The sequence below is a fragment of the Onychostoma macrolepis genome, chromosome 20, assembly GCF_012432095.1.
Source record: "Onychostoma macrolepis isolate SWU-2019 chromosome 20, ASM1243209v1, whole genome shotgun sequence".
NCBI classification, from domain to species: domain Eukaryota; kingdom Metazoa; phylum Chordata; class Actinopteri; order Cypriniformes; family Cyprinidae; genus Onychostoma; species Onychostoma macrolepis.
Genome location: NC_081174.1, coordinates 23095456 through 23122929, shown reverse-complemented (window position 1 = coordinate 23122929; position 27474 = coordinate 23095456). Strand labels below are relative to the sequence as shown.

The 27474-nt window shown below is 35.1% G+C and overlaps 2 protein-coding genes across 3 annotated transcripts in view; one reads left to right on the top strand and one right to left on the bottom strand.

Annotated features, from left to right (window-relative positions):
* Positions 1 to 10336, bottom strand: part of ncoa1 (nuclear receptor coactivator 1) — a 67534-nt gene extending 57198 nt beyond the window's left edge. The window contains exon 1 of one of the 2 annotated variants that reach the window (XM_058754925.1): positions 9782 to 10336. The gene's annotated coding sequence lies outside the window, so the exon portion shown is untranslated. The remainder of the gene's footprint in view (positions 1 to 9781) is intronic. The other variant, XM_058754927.1, reaches the window with a different exon arrangement.
* Positions 10337 to 12764: 2428 nt separating this feature from the next.
* Positions 12765 to 21509, top strand: rpl7l1 (ribosomal protein L7-like 1). The gene is made up of 6 exons (XM_058756701.1): positions 12765 to 12901; positions 16070 to 16178; positions 16263 to 16426; positions 16700 to 16837; positions 17112 to 17221; positions 17576 to 21509. Exons 1-6 carry the CDS (start codon positions 12888 to 12890, stop codon positions 17782 to 17784), a joined length of 744 nt encoding a protein of 247 aa, XP_058612684.1. The 5' UTR covers positions 12765 to 12887; the 3' UTR covers positions 17785 to 21509.
* Positions 21510 to 27474: the final 5965 nt, after the last annotated feature.

The window sequence follows — 27474 nt, the reverse complement described above, 5'->3', positions numbered from 1 at the left end:
TGTTTGATCGGGTTGCAATCCTAACAAAATGCTTCTGAAGAACAAAAAATTTTCAAGGAGTAGTAGGAAAAGTATTCACCCAAACAATATTACAATATGAAAGATACGGATAAATTAAACTATAATAAAGCATAAGAAGACACTCTGTAGTAACAAGATGCCTAACCCTCCTTATTATACCAGTAGATTTATGTATTTTTCTGCTCACGTAATCAGCCTGTTCTCTCCAACTCAGAGTTTCATTAACAAACACTCCCAAGAATTTAGTACTTGACACTTGAGGCACCTCAATAGACTCCATAATAATTTTTGATAAATCCTTTGGGTATAAAATAAAATAAAATTAAACCAATTTGCATAAGCAAGTAAACCATCATTTGCATTCTTAATCAATGAATTGAAATTTGAGTGAGAGAGAACTAAGGTTGTATCGTCAGCAAACATTACTGGAGTAAGAATATTTGAAACATTCAATAGATCATTTATATAAATAAGAAATAGTAATGGTCCAAGTATGGACAGAATAGGCTTGCTTTACTAGAATACCATCCCTTATAACAAACAAACAAACTGTCTTCTATTAAAAATATAATTCATCAACCATTTATATGTAAAATCATGAAAACCATATTTATACAACTTATCTAATAAAATGTAATGATTAACTGTATCAAAAGCTTTTGACAAATCTAAAAAAATACTACAAGCAAATTCTTGATTTTCCAGTGCAAGGGTAACCTTGTCAATCAGGTAAAGCAAAGCCATATAAGTAGAATGGTTTTTCGAAATCCACATTGGTGCTTATAAAAATTAGAATTTGAGTCTAAGTGAGAAAGAATCCGTTTATATACTATTTTTTCTAAAATTTTTGAAAAACAGGGCAAAATAGATATAGGTCTATAGTTGTTGAAACATTGCAGTTCATCTGCTTTAAACAGAGGAACAATTTTAGCTATTTTTAAATAGTCTGGTACAATGCCTGTTTTCAAAGAAAGAGAAAAAATGTGAACAATTGGCTGCAATATTGAACATTTCACCCGTTTAACAATACATACAGAAATATTATCATGACCAGCTGAAGATAATTTTAATTCGTCAATAATTTCACTTATTTCCTGAATTTCAGGTGGCTTAAAAAAAAAAAAAAAGAGATAATTGGAAGTTTCCTGATATATAATCCAGGGGTACACCATTACCAGTAGGGATATTATTAGCTAATTTATGACCAACATTAACAAAAAATTCATTACATTTTTGAGCTATATCGAATGGATCATTAAAAGAATTTTCGCCATCCACAAAGTCTAAAAGTAATTCTGAGTTAGTCTTTTCTCTTTGCAGCAACTGATTTATTACTTTCCATGTAGATTTAATATCATTTGAACATTTCTTAAATTTTTCACCAAAATATTGCTTTTTTGCTGATCTAATAGAATGGTTATATTTATTTCTGTAAGATTTATAAATACCATAGGTGAGGGGAGTGGGATTTAAAAAATATTTTCTATAAAGTTTGTTCTTTGTCTTCAACATTTTCCGTAAACTAACTGTAAACCAAGACTTATTAAAGTCCTGACTGAATTTCTTCACAGAACTACTGATTGGAAAACATTTATGAAAACTGGAACTAATAACAGTCATAAATTGTTGATATGCTCTCTCAGCATCATATTCCTTATACAGATCATCCCAAGAGGTACTAGAAATCAAATCTTTAAATTTAGAAATATTTGACTCATAATTCTCTTTTCCTGAATTTCTTTTGATAGATTAACCCTGTTAACCCTAATTTCAGAATAGTGAAATATAGGAAAATGATCAGACAAGTCTGAACATAAAACACCGGATTTAATTCCTTCACCTAGAGAATTTGTTAAAATGTTATCAATTAAAGTTGCTGAATTTTCTTTAACTCTTGTAGGTTTATGAATAAGAGGAAAATAATAACTAGAAAACAGAATATTTAGGAAATCTGCAGTAGGGGTATCAAATTTCGTTTTTAAGAGATTTATGTTAAAATCACCCAAAATATAACAATTTTTATGCTCATTATTTATCAAATCAAGTAATTTAGCAAAAGTATTATTAAAATCATGAATACTGGAATCAGGTGCTCGGTAAATAACACCAACAATAATATTTCTTCCTCCATGACCAATTGAAAGCTCAACAAATAAATGTTCCAAATTAATTCTATCTGTTTTTAACGAATGAACGAATGCTTCGTTCATTACTTTGAAACGTGTATTACAACAACGGCATGATATTGAGCTATATAAGCTAAAAATAAGATTAAAATGCACTGGGTCTTTAATACAAAAAACTGCCTGGAGTTAAAGCCTGCTTAAGATAAAAAAACTAAACAATTCATGTTTTACTGACAAGTTTCCCATAGAATGTAATGGGAGAGTAAATAAAAAAAACTGAAACAAGGAGGAAAAAAGGCTTTTAGCATGCTTGAGAACTATTGATTAGCCCTCATTACAATGAATAATATACATATCTTTAAATAAAAAAATATATGGCAAATGACCGTCTCACCCTAAACACTAGCCATAATGCATATTGATCACTGTGGTTTCTAAACAGACAGCAGGACGAGACAACCTCAAAATTTAAATCCTTCTCACACAACAATGATAAGTTTCTTACTTCTCTGCAGCTCATATTACCTGATATGTGCCCCAGAACCATAAGCCTAAATCTATGGGCTACATTTAGCAAATAGTCTATTATAGAGCAGCATAATAGCGAAGCTAGGTGTGAATCCAATGGAATACACACAAAATGAAAGCTATACTAAATAGCCTAGATTGGCACAAATTTCTGTATAATGTGAGAAAAAAAGAGACAGCTGCGTGATATGAGAGCTGAGAAACTAGCACAGCTACAGAATAAATTGGTTGTAGTCAGTTAAACAGTTTGGTATTCATTAGACATTACATAACAATATGCAGAATGCCACAAATCAGAATTAAGTATTTCAGAAAGCAATGTGTTAAGTGATCATAGCATGCTATGAATTTTATATGTAATGCAGTAGGATTTGGTCATGCATGAGAAATACCGTTCATTAATCAAATTTAGTGTAGACAATGGAAAAGAAAATCTGAGCTTTAAAATGTCAGCAGCATGATCAAATACCGAATGCAGTAGCTGTTGTCTTAATGTTTTTTTTGTTTTGTTTTTTTATGAAAACATCATGCAAGCACAGCTGACGTCAGCATTATCTTTTGGGTTTTTTTAAACACCGCAATTATATGTTGTCCTAGTACAGAATGATGAGAAAGTCAAGATATCAAAGTCATCAGTACACTTGCAACGCATGCAGGTGTACATTTTGATTTGGAAATGATATTAAACCACACTGGTTTATGCAAATGAGTGGCAATTAAGTACCAGCTATGATAACACATGAGCAAAATGCATCAATTTTGCAAGCACATGCAGACGACAACCACAAATAATGCAGCACTTCAGTTCCCAACTGAAAGAATGTCTCCACAGACCTTTCACATGTTATCTTCTTTAGCTATTAATCATAGAATTGATATCTCAAACACGTACACAACCGCTCAAAGTTTGGGGTCATTAAGATTTTTTTTTCGGCTGCTGAAAATACATTTATGTTACTCATAAAATATTTGATATGAGTGTGATGTCGGGGCATATATTATGACAAAATAAACAAGCATAAATCGAGATTTTGTTGCAACTTGCAAGTCAGAATAGAAACTTTTTTTTTAATCTGTAGAAAAACCAGAGCCAGAAATCAAAAAGGAAAGGGAAACAGATTTGACTCCATAATAACGTATTGGAATGTTTTTGGGATATTTCTTCCAAATTGTAATAGAGTTTTTAAATAGGCTAGTTAATAATGTACCAAGACATTTAATATAAATACATTTTACTGAAACACTGAGAAATAAGAGAACAGAAATTTCAGAACTAGAAAAGTAGGATGCTGCTGCTCACCGTGTTTAGTGCATCTAATAGAAATACATTACAATGCAGCCCCTTTGGAAGTCAATGAAGGAGGATGATACGAAAAGCAACTAGAAAAGGACAAAGAAAAGAAAAAGGTGTGTGTTGTCATTCACAAAAGCAAAGCATAAAGCTTTGTTTGAAAAAAGGTCAGATTTTCACTGCAAGTGACTCTTCTAATGTGTCCACAGTTTGTGTAGTAATTACTTACATCTCCAAACAATGATAGATCTCACTAACATCTGTAGATGAGAACTCTGAACACAATATCCATGCACGTAACATCTGCGTATAGACTGAAAAGCCTTTCAGGAAACATTCAAATTCAAAACACTTCAAGACGCATAATGACAATAACCTCTGGAGAAACAGAGTGAATTAGGGCATAGAAGCAGATTTCACTAAATGTTTCCATCTGTATGCTCTGTTGATAGAATAAGAGAGACGTTAAACTGGACTAATGCAATACAGCAAAATATCTCCCTAACTGATTGTTAGTAATAAGAATCTAACAATAGACTATCCTCATTGCTCATTGTTATAAGTTCAAGAACCTCTGAATTTACAAACTGAAACAGTAAACCTAATGGTAAAATCTTTCATATTTATGCATTTGCTTAAAGGTACCATGACATGCTGCTTTTTGGATGCTAGTACTGTATCTGAAGTCTCTTTCCCGAAATTCAGCCTTGGTGCAGAATTTCAGCCACTACGACCCAGTCCCACAATGAGCTTTCCTTAGGACGTGCCATTTCTGTGTCTGTAGCTTTAAATGCTAATGAGGAGGAGAGAGGCGGGGCAAGGTGGAGGGTGGGTGTGTGATCTTAACCAGCTTGCGCTAGCATGCGCTAATGTTGGCAGTGTATGTATCGTAATGGCTCGCAGACATACAGTCGTTCAAGCTTTTCAGTTTGACCCAGAATCTGATCCGGGTGGAGAAGCACCGGATGAAGAAGTTGCAACTCAGCAGCTACAGCAGGACGTCTGCGAATGGTTAGTTTAAAATATTGTGTCTGGATACGGTACTTTAGTTGGTTTGTTTATGTATGCTGTTACAGTTATTATCATGTAGCTAATGCTTGCCATAGGCTTGGATGAAGGAACTAAAAAAATAAGTCTGTGTTCATTTGTACATCCAAACACTGAGCAACTGCCATGCTTCGCTCGTTTGCAAGCCATGATGTCTCTCGAGGAAAAAAAAATATTGCGCTCGCCTCGCATGGTAGTAGCTCATTTTCTCATGGGCAGGCAAAGCAGAGAAAGGGGAGGTAACCTTTCCCCGTATGACAACATAAAGGGAAGATTCCAGATTGGGCATCTGAGCTTTCATTTTCTCAAAGGCGAAGCAGGATACCCAGGGCTCGGTTTACATCTATCGCCATTTCTAGCCACTGGGGGACCATAAGCAGGCTAGGGGGACTCATATTAATGTTAAAAAACCTCATAAAGTGAAATTTTCATGCCATGGGACCTTTAATATAGGTCACAGACTGTGAATACTAGATGATCAATACCATTTAAAGACAAAGCTTCTCTCTATGCACACATACTGACCACACCACAATGAATGAAAATTTGTAGGTTTGAATCAAATCTGTTCCAGATACAAGAGCATTTACAAGGAAGTCTTAAGCCCCGTTCACACCAAGGACGATAACTATAAAGATAACGATATTAGCGTCCACACCAGCGAACAATATCGTCTGTTATTTCTAAGCGCACGCGCGTCTGTCGCTTTAAGTTCTCGAGCTCATTATAGCAGGATGGATTCTGATTGGCTGTCAATGTTTGTATCGTTCATCAGCTGGAAAATTATCGTTCTGAATGTGATTCCAACTATATAGTTTCTTTGTGCCTTTATCGTTATAGTTGTGGTGTGGACTCTGCTATTCTTTAATATTGAGAAAGATTTTTAGAACTATATCTTTATCGTTATCTTTAGTTATCAAGCTTGGTGTGAACGGGCCTTTAATGTGGGAGATTTATTGAAAAAGTAGGCCTGTTTATGCTTTACAGGTAACTTGGTATTTTACAAATAAAATGATGGAAAGGGCGAAATGCTAAATACTTAGAAGAAGGTGTTGACTTTCAACCACTTTCCAGAGTCCTAAAACAGCTGCTCAATGTTGACAAGTTCCCACAGCAGTCAGTCCCTCTGGATTTTGCAATTTCAATATATATATTCAAGCAATCTCTGCATTATTTGCAATAGCTTGCAACTTTTGTCTCATACTAACATCATATGGCTTCCAGACTAGAAGACAATTTTACTAGTCATTTGTTTACACATTCAACTCCATGGGAACCAGCATAATTGTCAACAGGATTGTTGAGTTACACTGCAAAAATTTTTGTTTTTTTCTTTTGTATTTTTCTCTTGTTTTCCAGTACAAATATCTAAATATTCTTAAATCAAGATATTTATTTGACAAATGTAAAACATTTAATTGAATTTATGCTTAAGAAAAAATAAACTTAATTCAAAGGGAAAAGGATAAAAAAAAAAAAAAAAGATTCTTCTTCTTACCAACTGAACATTACAAATATGCAATATCAATGTCATTTTGCATACCAAATAAATGTTTTTTGATTTAACAATGTTTAAATAATTGCACATTTTTTTCTTCTCCACTGTATCTTTGGACCAATTATTAAGAAAGATTTCTATTTGAGCATTGTGTTCTTTCATTACCTATGTGTTGTTTACAACCCCATGACATATAAAACTTTCATTAAAACAGTTATAAGTTTGCTCATAATTAATAAATTAAGGGGGAAACATCCTTAGAAATGGTTTATTATAAGGGACATTAAAATGTAATGATTTTTAAAGAATTAAAACAACACAAAAACCTAAAATTAGAATACCAATTATTAACATAGCAAATTTATTTAATTTTTTTTTCCATTAAATTAATTGGGAGAAACTAATTTAATTCCTCCCGTGGACAAAAAGATCAAATATGCATGCATGTTTTATTTTAAAAAGTAACAACTGAGAATTGTCAAAGTGAGAGAGTGGAAAGGGGTGTCAAGAATTGCAAGGTTTATAACAGGAGAGTGTGGCACATGTTCTCCGTGGAGAAACTGATGTTTCTCTCACACTGAGCTTGTTACAACATCCTGTACTTCTGAACTTTAGGGGCGAGACTGTCCCTCCCACCTCTGCTATCTGTAAATACAACTCCTGAGGCAAAGGAAGCAGTTAGCAGATGCTGCACTCGCAGAAACTGTTGCCCCTTGCCCAAACTTCCATGCAAAGGGGAAGCGGAGTTTGTCCGTCTTGCACGGTTCCCGTGCGCTTTGAAAAATAACCCTGAGTTGCTGTTAAGCTCAGGCATGATGTGATAACAAGACATGGGACACTGAGCCCCGGGTCCCCTTCTCGCCGTTCTCGTTGCACAGGGTGGGCGTCTGTTCGCTGGCTTGAGCAGGCTTGCTTTCCTGTCCCTCTCACTCGTTCATTTGCTAGTTCGCTCTGGCGCGCTCTCCCTACCCCCACACATTCTCACAGGCTGCTGCACAAGCTTTTTTTCAAGAGAGATGTAGGTCAGCTCTCTGACGTCTAGGGAGGCACAGCTGAGCGCCCCTCTCCGCGCTGCGGCAGAGAGAGACGCTCGCACCGACACCCAGGGAAGGAAACTGCAAGAGCGCGCAATGCGATATCGACGCCTTTTGGTCACGCTGGAATCTGGATTTGACTGCTGATCATTTACTCACTGAGTTGTGAGGATATGTAAACAAAAACATTAGGGACCTTTGTAAGACAATACAACAACTACATCATCAACAGTTGCATTGTATGAAAATGCTTAAATGACTTGCCTTGAGATTTAGAAAAAAATATATACATATAATTTATAACATAATTAGCTGGACTTCACCAATGAAACAAAGTTATGAATAACCAGATTAATAACACAGCTCCTTACAATCAAAAGCAATCTGTTTATTTCAATTCATAATGTATATATCCATGAGCTCCTCCACTGGAGACTGTTATAAAGTTAAAGTTATAAGGGAGGTACACACTCCTGTTTAGTCAAACTAAAGCATAAACACAGTCCGCATCTTCTATCTCTCTCCTGGCAGGTTCATGTAAGGGACATGCTTATATGAATATGCGCTGGAATGTCGAGGGGTGACAGTGAGCTGTGAATTCTGACCATGAGCTTTGCATATTTGGTGCCTTCAAAAAGTATAAAAGCTTTTTCCAGTGGCAAGCAAAGAAAGCACTAGAGCAAGTAAAATAATGTAAGGCAGGATAAAATCCTATTTGATGCACCTGATCAGCCAATGATGGTCAATTAATAATAATAATAGTTATTATATATACATACATGCGCATATATATATATATATATATATATATATATATATATATATTTTTTTTTTTTTTTTTTTTAATTGGCTTTTAACATACTGGGAACCATTGATAGCATATACAATATTCTACAATTGTAGGTATGAAAACAAGATTTTACACAGTCATCACTGAAAAATAACAATTATTTTTATAATTAGAATTGTATTGTCAGTAATAATAATAATAATTTCTAAGAACAATCAACCTCATAACATTAATATTATTATTACCTATATAATAACAACGACAACAATAATTACTATGAGTATGAAGTTGAATATTGTTAGAAAATCTTATTACTCAAATTAAAGAAAGATCTAACTGCAGTCTCTCCCAAAATCAATGGACTTCAAAAAACAAAACAAAACTAAAAAAAAGAGTGCACAAATAGAATTATATATGGCAGGATAAAATCATATTTAGTGCTGTTGATCAGACAATATCAATAACAAAAACTGGTATAACTGGTTGGTAAAATAACAATAATAACTATTATAATTATCATTACGAAATCAACTATTATTGTTATTATAAAATACTATTATTATGAAAAATAATAATAATAATCAGAATAATTAATTTTTTTAAATTGTAAATAAAACAAAGATTTCGGAGTGCATTTTACTATTTCAGCTTTTCTGCTTCAAAATTCCACGTTTAATTCAACCTACTTGCTGATCATTTGTAATTCAAAGTAAATCCTACACCTATTTTTGTCAGTGTAGAATGACATATGACAGGATAAAATATTTTATAGCAGTTAGCAGATGCTGCACTCGCAGAAACTGTTGCCTTTACCTGATCAGACATAATAACAACAAAACTGATAATTGATTGGTAAAATAATAATCATTATTTTACTATCAATATTAATAATAACAATCATTCATTATTGTTAATACTGACAACAATTATTAGTATTATTGTTAATTATATGAGCTGAATATTGTTAGACAATCTTTACTTTTATTAAGCTCAAATAATTGAAAGATCTAAATAACTGCATCAACTAAATCAAAGCACTTCAGTTTCAAGCCTGCACACACAATTTGACACTGTCAAACTTGAGGTGTCAGTAATCACTCTGCTGCGTCTCTCGACATGACATTAGCTTGCACTTCAACCAAATGCACCACGTAAAATGAGCAACAACCACATTGCAAGCATCCGAACTCAATCTTTTGACCTCAAAGTGCAGATCTATATTTCACCGTATGAAAAAGAAACGATCAAATGCATGTCAAATCACTCAAACAGCAGTTTGTGTAAACGCCACATCCATTCCACCTGTCTGGTAAACTAACTCGTATATCTGAGCAATGTTTATGCATATGGTTGTTTAGATCAAGTAACCTCTAGCTGGATCAGCCCCGCGACGTGATCTCTTTACTCAACAACAACAAATATAAAACACGAACGTATTCCAGTTACCTGTTTAGTCCGTTCTCCTCTTCCAGATGCTCGCTGAACTTTGAGAAGGCTTGGAGGATGGTGTTTGCTGGCTAAAACTGCCAGACGGAGCGATTAGTTATGCATTCAGTCAGATGCAAATATTTCTACAAGCCCAGTGCCAACGACTGAGCTTGCATTGGAGAGTTAAGTGGAGAAAAGCGCAGTTCATCTTATTCTGACAGAATAATTCCGTTAGTGTAGTGCTATGGTGTCCGTTAAACCTTCCAGTTGAAGGCTAGCTAAGCTAACGAGGTTAGCGGGCTAATTTCAGGAGCTATTTTAAATCCAGGACGCAGTTTTTCCCCGTTAAACTCCGGGTGTCTGTTGTCGTAAATGCACTTTGTTGGCGATAAACTACTTCTTTATTCCCTCCCGGAGCTGCAGTAATGCTGTCATCCAAGTCAAATGGTCATTTGTGTGTTTAATTCTCGCGTTGATCTCTCCCCACCGCCATTTTCATCCTCGAGCTACACAAACAAACAGGAGGATCGCTCACGTCACGCAGAAGGTGCGCGACTGCGCTGATCTCTATGGCATAGTTTGAGGTGGTTGCTTAGCGACGCATGACTTGAAGATCTGATAGGCTGCGCAGGTTTGTGTGCGATTGAGGAATCGCTGGGTTGCGTAGTGTATGGACGTACAATGACGAAGCCCATCACTGTAGGCTAGAGAGCGCCATCGCTCGCGGAGGCCCATCAGGGAATGGGCTTGAATGAACATGACCGAAGTTTTCGTTGATTTGGACGTAAAATTCACTGGAGTGTTGTGTTATTTTTTATTTCACAGATATCAATAATTCTTTAATAACTCTGTCCAGAATGGATATTGAATTAATTGACTAAAATATAAATGCAGAGTAGAAATGATCAGTACAATACGATTTGCATCAATAAAACCAGAGGGAAGGAGAAAGCTTGATAATTTTGGCCAGATTGAGGATATAAAAACAAGCCAAAAATAAAAGCAAAGTTAAAAAAGTGCGAATGTTTGATTAACAGCCTGCAGACCGGAGGTGGGACAACTTATTAGACTTAAAAAATTGTTTCGTTTAGTTTTTTTTTTAACAAAACATCAAATAACAATAAGTGCACTAGATTTTTGTTCAATGGAAAAGAAGTCTATTGTCCATCTGTTTTGTATTCACAGGGATTTTCTGGGTGGATGTGGAAAATTTCATTAGAAGGAAAACTGTAGAAAACCTTCATTAGATGGAAAATTGTATTCAATTTAAATAATTTTGGTATATGTATGTATTACTCCAGTGTGAAAGTAATCATAATAATTTTACTTTTCTTGTACAACTTTTTATTATTTTGGGAAAATTTCACATACATAAGAAGCAATGGTCAGGATCCAAGCCAAATTTCATTCAATTACTTCAAGAGACTGGACTACTGCACCAGTTTGGAGAACAATGTTAATAAAAAAAATTCACGGTTTGTACACTATGGAATGTCATTATGTACATTTTTGTAAACTGTTGTATACTTTGTTCTGGTCAATAGGTTCCTGGGCACCACCATCTCCCAGGACTTGGGACAATCACATTGACTCCATTGTTAAAAAGGCCCAGCAGAGGTTGTACTTCCTTCGCCAGCTGAGGAAGTACAACCTGCCACAGGAGCTGCTGAAACAGTTGAAGAGTTCAGATACAAAAGCCTCTAAGTGCCATCTGAAAGTTTCTTCTTAAATGAGCATTTTCATCAGGCTCCTATGTTTAGGTTCAGTTATTTCACTTTAATTGCATAGAACAGGGCCTATACATTGCCATTAGTGTAAAATTACTGAACCTAAACATAGTAGCCTGATAAAAATGTTCATTTTAGATGAAATTTTCAGATGGCATTTAGAGGCTTTTGCATCTGAACTCTTCAGTTCTACTCCGCCATCATTGAATCCGTCCTCTGCACTTCAATAACTGTCTGGTTCAGCTCAGCTACCAAATCTGACCTCAGAAGACTACAGAGGGTAGTCCGGACTGCTGAGCGAATCATTGGTACAACCCTCCCCAGTCTCCAAGAATTGTACTCATCCAGAGTGAGCAAAAGGGCTGGCAAAATCACTCTGGACCCCTCACATCCAGCACACTCCCTCTTTGAACTGCTGCTGTCTGGTCGATGCTACAGAGCTCTGAGCACCAGAACGGCCAGGCACAGAAACAGTTTCTTCCCTCAGGCAATCCATCTCATGAACACCTGACAATACACTATTTATACACTTATTTATCTAACACACATACTTAGTCTACATTTCAATTTGCACATAATATACCTGTACATACAACTGTCTATTGTTATATACCTGTAAATTCAATTGTCAATTTGTATATTTTTATTCCTTATTTACTTGTTCTATTTTTTATTATCTGTGTTTTTTGTTCTGTCGCTGTCATTCTGTTGCACTGTGGAAGCTTCTGTCACGAAAACAAATTCCTCGTATGTGTAAACATACCTGGCAATAAAGCTCATTCTGATTCTGATTTAAAAAATAAATAAATAAAAACACACACAAAAAAAATGTTTTATGGAAGAGAAGAAATAACAAAGAGAATTGAGAGAGATCTAATTGGCTACTGCACTTATCATTAATTAAATCAAATTTATCTTTGGACACCTAAGTTCAATAACATTAAATAAGTAAATAAATAAAATTTGCATAGGCTATAAATACATACAAAAACGTGCACACATGTAAGCTATACACACACTCGCGCGCGAATAGATACATTACATTTACATTTAGTCATTTGGCAGAAGCTTTTATCCAAAGCGACTTGCAAATGAGGACAATGGAAGCAATCAAAATCAACAAAAGAGCAATGATATGCAAGTGCTATAACAAGTCTCATTTAGCTTAACTTAAGATAAAGATAGATGTAGATATAGACATAGATCTTTGCGTGTTTCTTAAATTGTGTTTGCAGATGTTAATTCTATATCGGTAAAGTAGTCACATGGTGGCCAACGTGAATGCGGGTCTGATCCATAGTGAATCGTAACACACACTCCAAAGCGCAAGGCGGCAGTATTACAAAAATACAGGCAAAAACAAATCGTCATCTCCGTGCGACGGCACAGCAAGCGCGATGGCAGAATCAGGGTGCGTATTTAACTTACACTAAATCATAAACAATCTGCTATGAACATCTAAAAGTTTCTTTCATATTTTTACATTTTTAGTATTTATATAATGACTTTACTTTTTTAGTATAATTATTTTTTTTTACGGATGGCATATAAAACAAAAGTTTATGGGGTTTAAGTGGAGCTTGTTTTCACATGGGCTAACGTTGATATCAGAGACCTTATTAATACTGATAATTCCCTTTTGTTTTCAACTCTACTTTTTAGTACTGGCTGTTTTTTATACTGTAATGTGTAGCTATGTGTTTTAAATGTAGATTTAGGGGAATGGGTTGCTGTAGTAGTGGCGTTAAGTAACGGTAAGTTGGCAGTATGGAGAGAACTTGTTTCTTTAGTTTGATAATTTAATGTGATGGCTGAAGCAGCAGCGCGCGTCCAGCGGGTGACACTGACTACGTTTACATGGACATCAGTAATCTAATTATTTACCTTATTCTGAATAAAATAATATTATGATTAAAGTGTTTACATGAGTTGCTTTTAGAATAATCCTTTCATGTTCCCGTTTTACATGTTATAGTACAGGGCTATTCAATTAACTTCATTTCAGGGCCGGATTATCGAATTGAACATTTGAAGGGGGCCAAGGATGTGGGGGGCTGTCCCGATCTTTTTCTGGGGGGCCTATAAAATTGGAAATTAAATTTAAATGCATATTCAGCAGTAAAATTAACTAATATTACCAACAGTAACATCTATAAAAGGTTAACATTAGTGTTGTCTGCCATTCAATTAAAAAAAAAAAAAAAAAAACTTTTTTTCTGTAATTAATTCAAAAAATGTGACACAACGCATATTAATATATTTGTGTTGTCATTTTCACAATGAACTTCCAAATGAATATAGAAACAACATAAAGATGGTATATTTTAAATGTTTAATTGCATCTTTTTACTAGCCTGTTGTTAATGAAGTATCATTGATACAAATAACGTTACTGTTGTCTCTATTAAATCCATTTTTCCCCTTTAATTTTAGCCATTTAATATTACAGTATAATTGAAATGTTATTATTTTTAATGACAAATATAATTTTATAAGTGAACTTAAAACAATCTTCACATAAACTATAAATTGTATGCATAAGCTATATTGATTATTCTTTATTCAAGCTACAAAAGTTAATCAGCGAGCAGAGCAGTAAGTGATTTCTCTTTTTCTTTAGTTCTTTGATTTACACCAATCACAGACTGCAGCAGGTTTCACTATAAAAGCAGCGCTGTTTCTTTAATAAAACCTGATGCACATGACCAGTGTTGCCAATTTGGGGATTTTGTCACCAAATTTAGCTACTTTCTCATTGTTGCTGCGACTTTTATTGATTTTTTTGCGACAAGGAGCTATTTTAGCTATATTTAAATACAAATAGCGAATTTTTTTTTTTTTGAGATTTTTTATTTTTTTTTACTTGGCCACACCTTGCCGTAGGCCCGTGACCTCCCACATTTACTCTCAATCATGCCAATGAGTCTGTGCACAGTGTGCAGTGAACACACATCAGTACACCTGCCATTCAGATAAGATGACACGCACCACCATTTCATTATAAGCTTCAAGATGGCGGAGAACAAATATGAAAAATTATGATTACATCAGGGCACCAACTACTCAGTGCATGAACATCTTGTTTTAACCACAGACACAAATGTTATACCACAATTCATGCACAATCATGTCAACCAGATACTGAGAGACAGTGCATCATCGTGTCGTGTGCTGGGATGCAGTATTTTGCACTTTGCAGTATAAAACACATGCAAATAGAAAAAGCACCAGCAAATCAAGAACATATCTTCATCAATTTGCTGAAAATGCTCACAACATAACCAAATAAAGAATTGTATTTGCGTTTCTTGTGTTGTGAGCATTTGCAGCGCATGTGTTGTCAAATTGATGAAGTTGTTTTCTTAATATGCAGGTGTTTTTTTTTTCCTGTTTGCAGCACGTTGAGCTCTCTCGGCCACCGTATAATAGAGTGTGTTGACTGAAATAAGTTTGTATGAATAAAGGTTTTGTTTTTGGAGAATCATAATATCTCTTATCTGTTGTATTTGAGCAGGACAGGGGATGCACTTTGGTGACATATGAAACAAATGCCCAACATTGTGTGTCTTTACATCATTTCCATCATGTGCTTGCAGATCACAGGAAGAATTTACTGATTCAAATGTGTCGTGCAGAGTTACAAGAAAGCATTTCCTAAATTTCACTTCAGAATTTTTTATACTTTTGTTATATTTTTTTATACTGTCATAAAATTGTACTGTCATTGTAAAGTAGATATTTACTTTCCTTTACCAATTTTACCTGTATTTACTTTCTTTTCATATTTGGCGACTTTTTGTGAAAAATGGAGACTTTTGTGGGTGGTTCTAGAGATTTTCTGAGGGAGGGGTTTGGCAACACTGCACATGACGCAGATGTGACGCATATCCAATTTTCTCCCAACTCTTTACGGTCATTTAGGATTTTATAACTGATTTAAGACTGTGTTTATGAAGTCCATTGAAGCGCTGGTGCGCTTGTCTGAAGCGGCTCAGTTTATGAGTAACAGCCAAATGCGCAGATTTAAAAAAAAAAAAAAAAAAAAAGACTTCCTGCTTTGATGATAATCTTCGCCCAGTGTCGACGTTATACAGACGACGGCGGTGTTGAAGCTCTTTTATTTGCCTTCAAACGGTTGATCACTGTCGTGTGTGTATCCTTTTGCAAAATGCGGCGAAAAGTCCTACACGACGGTAATAGTTTGATTAAAGTGTTTACATGTCTGTACTGCACTTCAGTAATGCGACTAAAATAGGAATACTCCACATGTCTTAATTCGATTAGTGTTTACTTCGATTATGACGGATTAAGGTCATCAAAAATCTCTGTTTACATGGTAGACTCTTAATCAAAGTATTGTCTTAATCGTATTAAAATCGGAGTATTGATGTCCATGTAAACGTAGTGACTGTTTTCACGTAGTGACTGTTAACAGCAACGTGTATTGAATATGAATCAGGGTTTCTCAAATATTTCCCTTAAGATTTGCCCAATTTTAAGTATGTCTGTCCTTTTTATTTTGTACATTTAGAATGATTTCTTAATAAAACTTGTGCATATTTAATGTCTTTTTTTTCAGAACAGAGAAAGTTATCAAGCTAGTTCCAGAGAATCTTCTAAAGAAACGCAAAGCGTACCAGGCTATCAAAGCTACTCAAGCCAAACTTGTGTTACAGCAGAAGAGAAAAGTGAGAGTTCCTACTTGGTAACCTGCTTTTATGAATAGTCCAATAATTGCTTCAGAACAAAATTGAAATTGTCTACTTCACCAGGTCCAAAAAGGAATTCCCTTGAAGTTTAAGCGCTTGGAGGACTTTTTGAAAAACAGCAAGAGGAGGAATCGAGATGAGACACGACTCGCCAGACTCAAACATAGACCTCTGCCGCCCATGCCCCCAGCAAAGAACAGCCTGGTGTTTGCTGTCCGCATCAAAGAGTATGGTCAACTTATTCATCATTCATAATGAGGTTAAAGGGGTAGTTCTCCCAAAAATGGCAATTCTGTCATCATCATTTACTTCCCTTCATGTTATTTTACACCTGATGAGACTCAACCAACATTCATTCTGTGGACAAAACCAGTAAACAATTTGTCAAAATATCTACTTTTGTGAAATGATTGAAAGTGAGATGACTGAGTGAAATGATTTTTATTTTTGAGTGAATTGTACCTTTCTACATCTGCTTGAATATGTTATTGCCTTTTTAGGGTCAAAGGCGTGAGCCCCAAAGTGATGAAGGCCATTCAGATGCTGAGGCTGAGGAAGATCTTTAGTGGCGCCTTTGTGAAAGTCAGCAAGGCTTCTATAAAAATGCTTAAGACAGTGGAACCTTATGTTGCGTGGGGGTGAGTAATCATATAATGTTCATTTTACATTAAAAATATCTGAACAGCTTTTAAAAACACCAGATTTGCAGATTTGGTTTTGAATTTAAGCAACTATTGTTGACTCTTCCACACTGTAAATCAGGACAAAAACTAAATATTCGTTGTGTGGAATATTCCAGGTTTTTAGATGTATTTTTTTGGGATTTAAATAGCTGGCAGCGTTCTTCTGTTATTTATTTTATTTTTTAATTGACTTTCACTTGTTTGATTTATTGTTGTGATCTCTTAACAGATATCCCAACTTGAAATCAGTCCGTGAGCTGATATTGAAAAGAGGTCTGGCGAGGATTGACAAGAGAAGGATTCCTCTGACTGACAATATACTCATAGAGCAGCATCTCGGTAAGTCATTGTCATGGTAGATGCATTTCATTCAGTGGGAGATTGAGCATTTTGGGATGCCTAACAAAACTTTAAGAATGAACTTTAACGAGCAAAAGGATTTATGTAATAAACTTTTGCAAGGAGCTTTTTTTTAATTATTATTATTTTGAAAAAGGGGGCAGTGAACCTGGTAGCAGTCCTTCAGGGAAAATGGGAATTTGTACAAATATTTTAAATGCACAGAAGTAAAATTAAATCCTTTGATATTCCGTGATGGTATAAGTGTTGGACAGTCTTTCATTTTCATACTGACGAGTAAAAGTTTAAATGAAATGTATGTTCTGAATGGGTTTCTTTTGTTTGTGTCTCAAGGACAATATGGGATCATCTGTTTGGAAGACCTTATTCACGAGATCTATTCCGTTGGAAAGAAATTCAAGGTGGTAAATAACTTCCTGTGTCCGTTCCGTTTGTCCGTACCACGACATGCTGCTAAAGACAAAGTTGGACTGCTGAAAGATGTTGGTGATCCTGGACCCAGAGCAGAGGCCATAAACACAATCATCAGGAAACTCAACTGAGCTAACAGACTTTCATGGACTGCTGTTTTGTCACCTTCCTTCAGATTACACCATCAAAAAAAGAACTGTACCTCAATGCCTGATTTTGATTTGATTTTGACTTTATTAATTCATATACTTTATAAATTCTCATCACAGCAAGCTCACCACACAACAAATAGATTAAAAAAAACAAAACAATACTGCACAATACTGTATTTCATACAGCCCCCCTTGTTTCAAGTATCACGGTACACTCTACACCATGTTATACAAAATACAATTTAAAATTCTACATCAGTCATCTAATCAGGGTTCCCACGCTTCTTGAAAGTAATTGAATTTCAGTCATATGGATTCAAGGCCTGGAAAGTACTTGAAAACAAACATAGGTCCTTGAAAGTGCTTGAATGAAATTTGGTTTATGGCGCTATTTCAAAAATTTTCCTATATGTGCTGTCATAGACAGAACGAAACGGCACTAATGATTGGGGTGGAGTAGCGCAAAAACAAACAAACAAAAAAAAAACTTGGCTTGTGTTGATGTGCAGCCTAGAGTTTTCTTAAGCCACTCCTGCTGGGTTTCTGACCATTACCACCCACTCCCGCAACGTGTGTGTCCCGCTCCCGCAAACATTCTATATTGTATATAGTTGTCGCGCTATCAATATGTGGTGTAATAAAATCAAATTAGAATAAGCGCTCGCAGTTCACTTTCACGTTCGATTTCGCGATCACGCGCACACTTTGTAAAGTCAGCACATCTTACAGTGCGTGCATAATTATTAGGCACGTTGATATTCTGATCATATTTTTTTCCAAGCACATTTTACCAATACCAAAACACATCAATCTTAATAACTACTATTAATTTTGTATTTAATCAGAATCAGCTTTATTCGCCAAGTGTGCGCAAACACACAAGGAATTTGTTGTGGTCTTTAAGAAGCTCTTGGTACATACACGCATACATACATATAGTGGGGCAAAAAAGTATTTAGTCAGCCACCAATTGTGCAAGTTCTCCCACTTAAAAAGATGAGAGAGGCCTGTAATTTTCATCATAGGTATACCTCAACTATGAGAGACAAAATGAGAAAAAAAAAATCCAGAAAATCATTATATATATCAATATTGTAGGATTTTTAAAGAATTTATTTGCAAATTATGGTGGAAAATAAGTATTTGGTCAATAACAAAATTTCATCTCAATACTTTGTTATATACCCTTTGTTGGCAATGACAGAGGTCAAACTTTTTCTGTAAGTCTTCACAAGGTTTTCACACACTGTTGCTGGTATTTTGGCCCATTCCTCCATGCAGATCTCCTCTAGAGCAGTAATGTTTTGGGGCTGTCGCTGGGCAACAAGGACTTTCAACTTTTCGATGGGGTTGAGATCTGGAGACTGGCTAGGCCACTCCAGGACCTTGAAATGCTTCTTACGAAGCCACTCCTTCGCCGTTCGGGCGGTGTGTTTGGGATCATTGTCATGCTGAAAGACCCAGCCATGTTTCATCTTCAATGCCCTTGCTGATGGAAGGAGGTTTTCACTCAAAATCTCACGATACATGGCCCCATTCATTCTTTTGTTTACACGGATCAATCGTCCTGGTCCCTTTGCAGAAAAACAGCCCCAAAGCATGATGTTTCCACCCCCATGCTTCACAGTAGGTATGGTGTTCTTTGGATGCAACTCAGCATTCTTTATCCTCCAAACACGACAAGTTGAGTTTTTACCGAAAAGTAAAAACTCAACTTGCAATCCTCTTCTGGATCATCCAAATGCTCTAGCAAACTTCAGACGGGCCCGGACATGTACTGGCTTAAGCAGGGGGACACGTCTGGCACTGCAGGGTTTGAGTCCCTGGCGGCGCAGTGTGTTACTGATGGTAGCCTTTGTTACTTTGGTCCCAGCTCTCTGCAGGTCATTCACTAGGTCCCCCCATGTGGTTTTGGGATTTTTGCTCACAGTTCTTGTGATCATTTTGACTCCACGGGGTGAGATCTTGTGTGGAGCCCCAGATCGAGGGAGATTATCAGTGGTCTTGTATGTCTTCCATTTTCTAATAATTGCTCCCACAGTTGATTTCTTCACACAAAAGCTGCTTACCTATTGCAGATTCAGTCTTCCCAGCCTGGTGCAGGTCTACAATTTTGTTTCTGGTGTCCTTTGACAGCTCTTTGGTCTTGGCCATGGTGGAGTTTGAGTTGGACTGTTTGAGGTTGTGGACAGGTGTCTTTTAAACTGATAACGAGTTCAAACATGCCATTAATACAGGTAACGAGTGGAGGACAGAGGAGCCTCTTAAAGAAGTTACAGGTCTGTGAGAGCCAGAAATCTTGCTTGTTTGTAGGTGACCAAATACTTATTTTACTGAGGAATTTACCAATTAATTCTTTAAAAGTCCTACAATGTGATTTTCTGGATTTTTTTTTCTCATTTTGTCTCTCATAGTTGAGGTATACCTATGATGAAAATTACAGGCCTCTCATCGTTTTAAGTGGGAGAACTTGCACAATTGGTGGCTGACTAAATACTTTTTTGCCCCACTGTACATATCTGACATGAAAATAGAAACATTTAAATGTTTCTAAGACTTAACAATAATAATAATAATGTGTATGAATCTGGAACAGATGTATGTACAGATTTGCATAATTTTCTCTCTATATACAGCTGTATAGAAAAAGAAAAAGCACATGTATTTACATAGTACTTGTGAGAGAGGCAATAATTAGAGATGGAAATGAATTACAGGCATGAATTGCAGAACACAGGTAATAATTCCTGTGTTAGCTGTTTAGGCTGGAGATGGCATGGGGAAAAACTGTTTTATGCCTGTTTTTAATCATTTACAAGGCTGGAAGTGAAAAACTCCTTATTCAGGTGTGCAGAATTATTAGGCAGGTTTTCTTTTACAGATGAAATGAGCCAAAAAAGAGATTTAACTCAGACTGAAAAGTCAAAAATGATTAAATCCCCATGAGAAATATTCAAAACTAATGCAATACAGAAATTGCAAAGTTAAGGCATGACCATTGGTCAGCGAAATGCTCATTGGGTCAGCAGCGTCAGATAAAAACAGGTGGAGAAGAAAAGACGCATGTTAACTGCAAAATAATTAAAAAAAATTAGGTGTAAAACCATCAGGAAACATTTAGTCTCCAGCGCTACCATTTTCCAGAACTGCAACCTTCCTGGAGTCTCCAGAATTACAAGGTGTCAGGTTCTCAGAGACTTTGCTTGGGTAAAAAATCCTAAAAAAAAATGACCCTCACTTAATAAGAATAACATGTTGAAGTGTTGTGAAAGACAATTTTTTTTATAGGCTTTATAGACCGATAAGTTGTGAGTGACTCTTGAAGGACCAGCACCACACCCTCTTGTACCACTGTTTGAAGAATTTATTTTCCAGAATCTGGCAGTAAGTTTTAGGAGCTCATTTTTAGTCAATCTCTGAAAGACAGACTTTTCAGGATAGGAGATGGACAAAAGATGAACTCCCAAAACTTACTGCGACATGGAGCTAAGGAGAAAATGTAGAACTTGAAAAATAAGAAAAACAGCTTAGTGAAAAGCGTTTACAGTTTAAAAACAAATAGAAAGTCCTATTTTTTTTACATTTTCTTTATATTTTTTTTGCAGATTTGCACATTTAAAATTTTCATGAAATATTTTCACAAAATATTGAAGTTTTGAGCAGCTGCATGTATGCGCACCTGCATTCTTCTAGGTCAAAGATGAGGTCGTTACAATGAGTAACGTCTCTATTGAGAGAATGTGCACATTTTTAATGTTAACAGGTTTTACCGTGTTATTACAACATTTAACCACTTTTTATTAATTTAAAAATTGCGAAGTTCTTTCTAATTTAAATCTTGTACAAGAACTACAGCAAAAATCAGTTTGATGCATATTTTATCAATATTTTAGAAATTGTATTTGAATATTACCAGTATTGATTTCAATTCCTTTGAACACAACTGCTCAAAATGGTCTAAATTTACAAAACCTAAACTTTCAAAACATTATTACTCAGAAATGTTTAATGTAAATGTTAAGTGTAAGTGAAATGTTAAGTACTGTAAGGTCTTTCATGACACTACATATGCTGGGGTGTGAATTTGATAGGTGCTTGATATGAAATAAATGGTGCTTTAAAAAGTCCTTGAATCTGGTGTTTATGAAAGAGTGGGAACCCTGTCTAATATGACTTTGACTATATAATCAAATGGCTGTTGGTAAAAATGACTTTTTATATCGTTCCTTATAACACCGGGGCTGAATTAATCTTGAGCTAAAAGTACTCACACAGGCTTGAAGTATTTCATAAAGAGGATGACAATCTTGATTCATTATACTGACCAGTTTATCAGTCATTCTATACTGTGCTATCACATCAATAGTGGGCAACAGACAACCAACCACAGAACCTGCCTTTTTTTATCAGCTTATTGAGTTTGTTTTTCTCCTTCTCCAACAATCCCCCTCCCCAGCAGGTGACAGCATACAAGATCACAGATGATACCACAGATTCATAAAAGGTCTTCAACAGTACCTGACATACACCAAAGGATCTCAGTCGCCTTAATAAATGAATGCGACTCTAAACCTTCTTATAAACCTGTATTGTATTTTCAGACCAATCAAGCTTGTTATTCAAATGTACACCCAGGTACTTATATGACGTGACAATCTCAATTTCTGACTCTTGTATATTCACTGGCACCACTTTATGAGGATATCTACTAAAATCAACCACAATTTCCTTGGTCTTACTAGCATTAAGCCTAAGACAATTTGTTTCACACCAGTCCACAAAAATCTTTAAAAGCTCCCTATATTCACTCTCATCATGATCCTTTATACAGCCAACAATTGCAGAATCATCAAAAAATTTCTGAAGATGATCTGATGTATAAAAAGTAAATAAAAACGGAGCTAAAACCGTTCCTTGAGGAACACCAGCGTTACATGTAACTACTTGGGACACGCAGTTATGCATCCTTATACTGTGGTCTATTTGAGAGGTAGTCCATTAACCAACTGACCATACTCTGGTGTAATCCAGCATTTTCTAACTTATTCTTGAGTAATGCAGGCTGTATAGTGTTGAATGCACTAGAAAAGTAAAAATGTGATTCTAACGGTGTTACCTGAAGTCTCTAAATGACTTAGAGATTTATATAAAAGATAAATAATTGCATCATCAACCCCAACACCAGTTTTGTAAGCGAACTGCAGTTTATCCTCAGCACCACACAATAGCTGTTTAATATAATTTAAGACCAACCTCTCAAAAACCTTCATCAACTGAGCCAAGCTATTGGTCTATAGTGTGAGAACTCAGTGGGATTAGTTTTCTTAGGGACTGGTACTACACATGATGTCTTCCATAAAACAGGTACCCATTCTAAGCGCAAACTCAAATTAAAAATATAATGAATGAACCCAACAGATTTGATCAGCACAGGCTTTAAGAACTCCAGCACTTATACCATCAGGGCCTGCAGATTTCTTCTTTTTAATTCTCCTTAACCCACTTACTTCTTCCATTGATACAGCAAACTTCGGAACAGACTCACAAGTGGGAAAATAAGATGATTTTAAAACCGAAGAAGGATGTAAATATGAACTCTGCCATATACCATATGGACAGGAAAAGTTTGATTCACTAGATCCTCCATCAAATCTATTTTAAAATATATTAATTTCATCCACCCACGTCTGTCCACCAAAGGCAGTATATCCCTGTACTCTATTTCCATTACCAGACATCCTGTTTAAATCACTCCATACCTCTCTCACATTCTTCTGTTGTAACTTTTGTTCCATTTTTAATTTATAACCCTCCTTCCCTTCCTTAATTTTAACTTTTAATCATTTCTGTACCCGCTTCAGCTCCTCTCTATCACCCACAAAGAAGGCCCTCTTTTTTTCGTTTAATAACGCCTTTAGCTCAGGGGTAACCCATGGCTTGTTATTTGAATAACATTTAACATTTTTGGTGGGTTCTGTGTTATCAACACAAAAGTTCATATAGTCTGTAATACACTCTATTAAACTATCAATGTCCTCGTCATGCGATTTACATAGAACTTCCCAATCCATTAGTGCCTCATAGATCGAATCAGACCATACTTTCACTGTTCTAGTAGTTGGCTCACAGCCGGAACAAAAAATACCTACTTGCATATAACAAGTCTAAAGTTTTATAGTCTCTCGTATCACAGTCCACATACTGAGTAAACGTGGGGAGAGTATTATGTAGAGAATGTTGAGTTATTATGTTGAATTTAAATGGACATTTCCTCATAATTCTGCGCTCAAATGTTGACCTCGGCATTATAGATGACATAACATTTGGGGAAACATGCATGGCAGTGTTTCTATGTAAAACAATCTTTATTTCTTTGATTGTAAAGTTTGGAATTTTTATTAAACAATGCAAAATTTCACACACTTTTTTTGAGAATAGGTTATTTTCAGAAGTAATTATATGTTCCATTCCCTTTAAGCAGTCACACTACACTCTTCGTTTGATTGACTTCCATTCGTACATATGAGCAGTGTTGGGCTAGTTACTCAAAGAATGCAATATATTACTCATTACTAGTTACTCCTTTCAAAAGTAATATTGTTACTTTACTTATTACTTTCTCTCAACAGTAATTAGTTACTAGTTACATTACTTTTTCTTCATGCCCCACAGAAGTTGTAACTCTGTATCTTCCACATAAAAAACTTCTAGAATGTTACTAACAACATATTTCTGCCATATCATTTGACCAAAATCCACATTGGATCTCAGTCAGAAGTTATTACAAACACTCAGTAGTGATTGATAGTGACATTCAAGTAGAAGTGTTGTATTCATCTCATTAATTGTCATGTGTAGCTTCAAGCTAAATTTCTCCATTACCCACATACGATTATATTTCATTATGTATTTTATAAATTCACATAAGTTTGTAAGAAACTGTTTAATTTTCCAAAAAGATTTTAAATTATAGTAATATAATGTACAACATGCTGATCAGAGGGATGTGGGTGGGATGTAATGCCAAAGTAAAGTAAAGCCACAACTTACACAGCAGCATTCAGATCATTTTTCTCCTGACAAAATCAATATAATGCAATATTTTTATCTGCTGAATGTAAGCTTTTCCATATTCCAAACTTGCCTGCTGCACTGGCAACATCACATGCATGTGCGAGTCATGAAAATTATGAAAATAATCTAGGAATTATTTGATTGTTGGATTTTAAATCAGCGGGATTGAGGCATCAAAAGTAACTAAGCTGTTTTATGGATGGTAACTGTAATATCATTACTGAAATCTTATTAGTAATTAGTTACACTACTAGTTACTGCAAAAATATTATAGTAACTAAGTTACTAGTAACTAGTTACTGCCCAACACTGCATATGAGAATGTGGAAGAGCAGAAATGCAAGCTCATATGAAGAAGTTTCACATTTCTTTGTGTTGCAAAGTTCAAGTTTGGTGAATTCTGACCTGCGAATTTGTCACGTGAAAACGTGTGACCAGGGCCGCTGCTGGCCTAATGGGTGCCCTAAGCAGAATTGTATTGTTGTGCCCCCTCCATCAAATATAAGTAAAAATAATAATAATAATAATGATAAACACATATAGGGGTTAAAATAGAACTTTAATAAAATATAAAAGTGAATAAATAAACAGTAATTAAATTATATTATTTACAAATGACAAATACAATTGTAGCTCTAGACAGTTACCTATGGCTGGCTACGATTTTATTAATACAGTTGTTTGATTGATTTTAAAGTCTCAAGCATTCAGAAATCACGCAAAAGAGAATTAAGCAGTTTTACTATGATAAAACCATGGTTAATTTTTGTAAGGGTTGTGATGTCAACATGTTTTTGTTGAAGAAATTATAGAGGCTGTAGCATTTCTATCACAAAAGGTGGCCAAAAATGAAAGATTAAGTGGATATTTGAATTAGCCTAAATGTCTTGTCATTATTACACAAGGATTTGATCGTCCTGTAACTGTAACAGCAGCAATTACCAGGCCTTTGGCGCCCTTTACAGGCATTTGTGATGTAATGTACATAAATTGTTTATTTTGTATTACATCATGAATTTTAACAGTGTTATTCAATGAAACCATATAATTATTAATTAACCAATTGCCTCATTGTTTTTAAATAATGCATTTTTAAGTCATTTTAAAGGCTGTTGTTGGCTTAGGTCTGTTTTTATATGAAACAAAATGCAATGGCACAGGTCAAACACATATATCTAGTGCAACAACAACAATTAAAATGCAGCACAGCGGAACACCAGGAAAACAAATACAGGGAAAGGGATTAAAAGGAAACTCCATCCTTTCCACCCTCATGCCATCCCATGTGACTTTCATTTATCAGATGAACACACCAAGTGTTTTAGGGGGAAAAATCACGTGTATGGTACATCCAAAAATGACACTGGACTAAAAATCTTTGCTTGTGTTCATCTAAGAAAGAAAGTCAGTAAATAATGAGAGAATTTTCATTTTTGGGTGAGCTATCCCTTTGAAGAGCAAGATGTGATGCAGAGGCTAGAAACATATTCCACACAGAATACTAGAATGTATTGAATTAATGAGGAGAGTCATAGAATTAAAACATACAACATTAACGTTTTGAAAGGCCGCTTTTTGTGTTGTCTATTCAACGTCACTGTCTGACAGGATAATTAATCTTTTAATTATTTATTTGGGGCTTTTAGAGTTTTTTTTTCTCAGCAAATATTGATAAATAATTATTTGTTACTAATTAGATTAATTAATGAGCAAATCATGTAATTATTAAGATTTAAAAAAAACAAAAAAACATTGACAGTCCTGAGTCCTACTCAATGTGTCATATAATGACATATTATAAATACAACTTATCCACTACCTGGTGAGAACATCACTAAACATGAATTACAATTAATTTAACAAACAATGCTTATTTAAACACTTTTGGAGATTTTTAATTAATTTAGAAAATATTTCCACAAAAATATTAATGGTATTTAAATTCTCATCACTGGTGAACTTTTGAAGCCAGACATTTACCTGAGGACCTTTTGTGTGTACTTTTCATTGTGTATGCAGATATTATTCAGGTACATGAACACTTCTTGACTATTGCATGAATAATGAATGTACCATAATTTTAATTGGTTAATTGCAGTTGAAATAAAAATTAATTAGAACCCCCAATTCAGCTCCAACAGGTGCCTCCCTTCTGCTCACCAAGCCTGCATTTATTTGATCCTAAGTACAACAAAAATAGTAATAATAATTTATATAGTAAATATATATTTTTAAATATATATTTAAAAATATATAACAAATATTTTGAAATATTTGGTGAGCAGAAGAGACTTCTTTTAAAAACTGCATTATGAAGAAGAGTTGGACCTGTTCTGCAGGTGCATTAGAGCTAATATTAGCATCATGCTTCATAAGACAATTTATGAGATTAATAGTACACTTTTACTCAGAACTCACTTCAAACCACCATTGAGTGTTTGTAATAACTTCCTTTTAGGACACAAGTGGAATTTGGTCGTTTACTGTTGATAAAATATGCTATTTATAGCCTTTTATATTGCTGCACAAATTAGCATTTCAGATGTACACATTCAACTCAAGAAAATCACAAATATCCTATCGTAATCGTGTGTT

Excerpts from the sequence above, each read along its gene's own strand:
- rpl7l1 (XM_058756701.1), top strand. Across the intron at positions 16,838-17,111 it reads GAACCTTATGTTGCGTGGGG|ATATCCCAACTTGAAATCAG; the intron begins GTGAGTAATCAT and ends ATCTCTTAACAG. Across the intron at positions 17,222-17,575 it reads ACTCATAGAGCAGCATCTCG|GACAATATGGGATCATCTGT; the intron begins GTAAGTCATTGT and ends TTGTGTCTCAAG.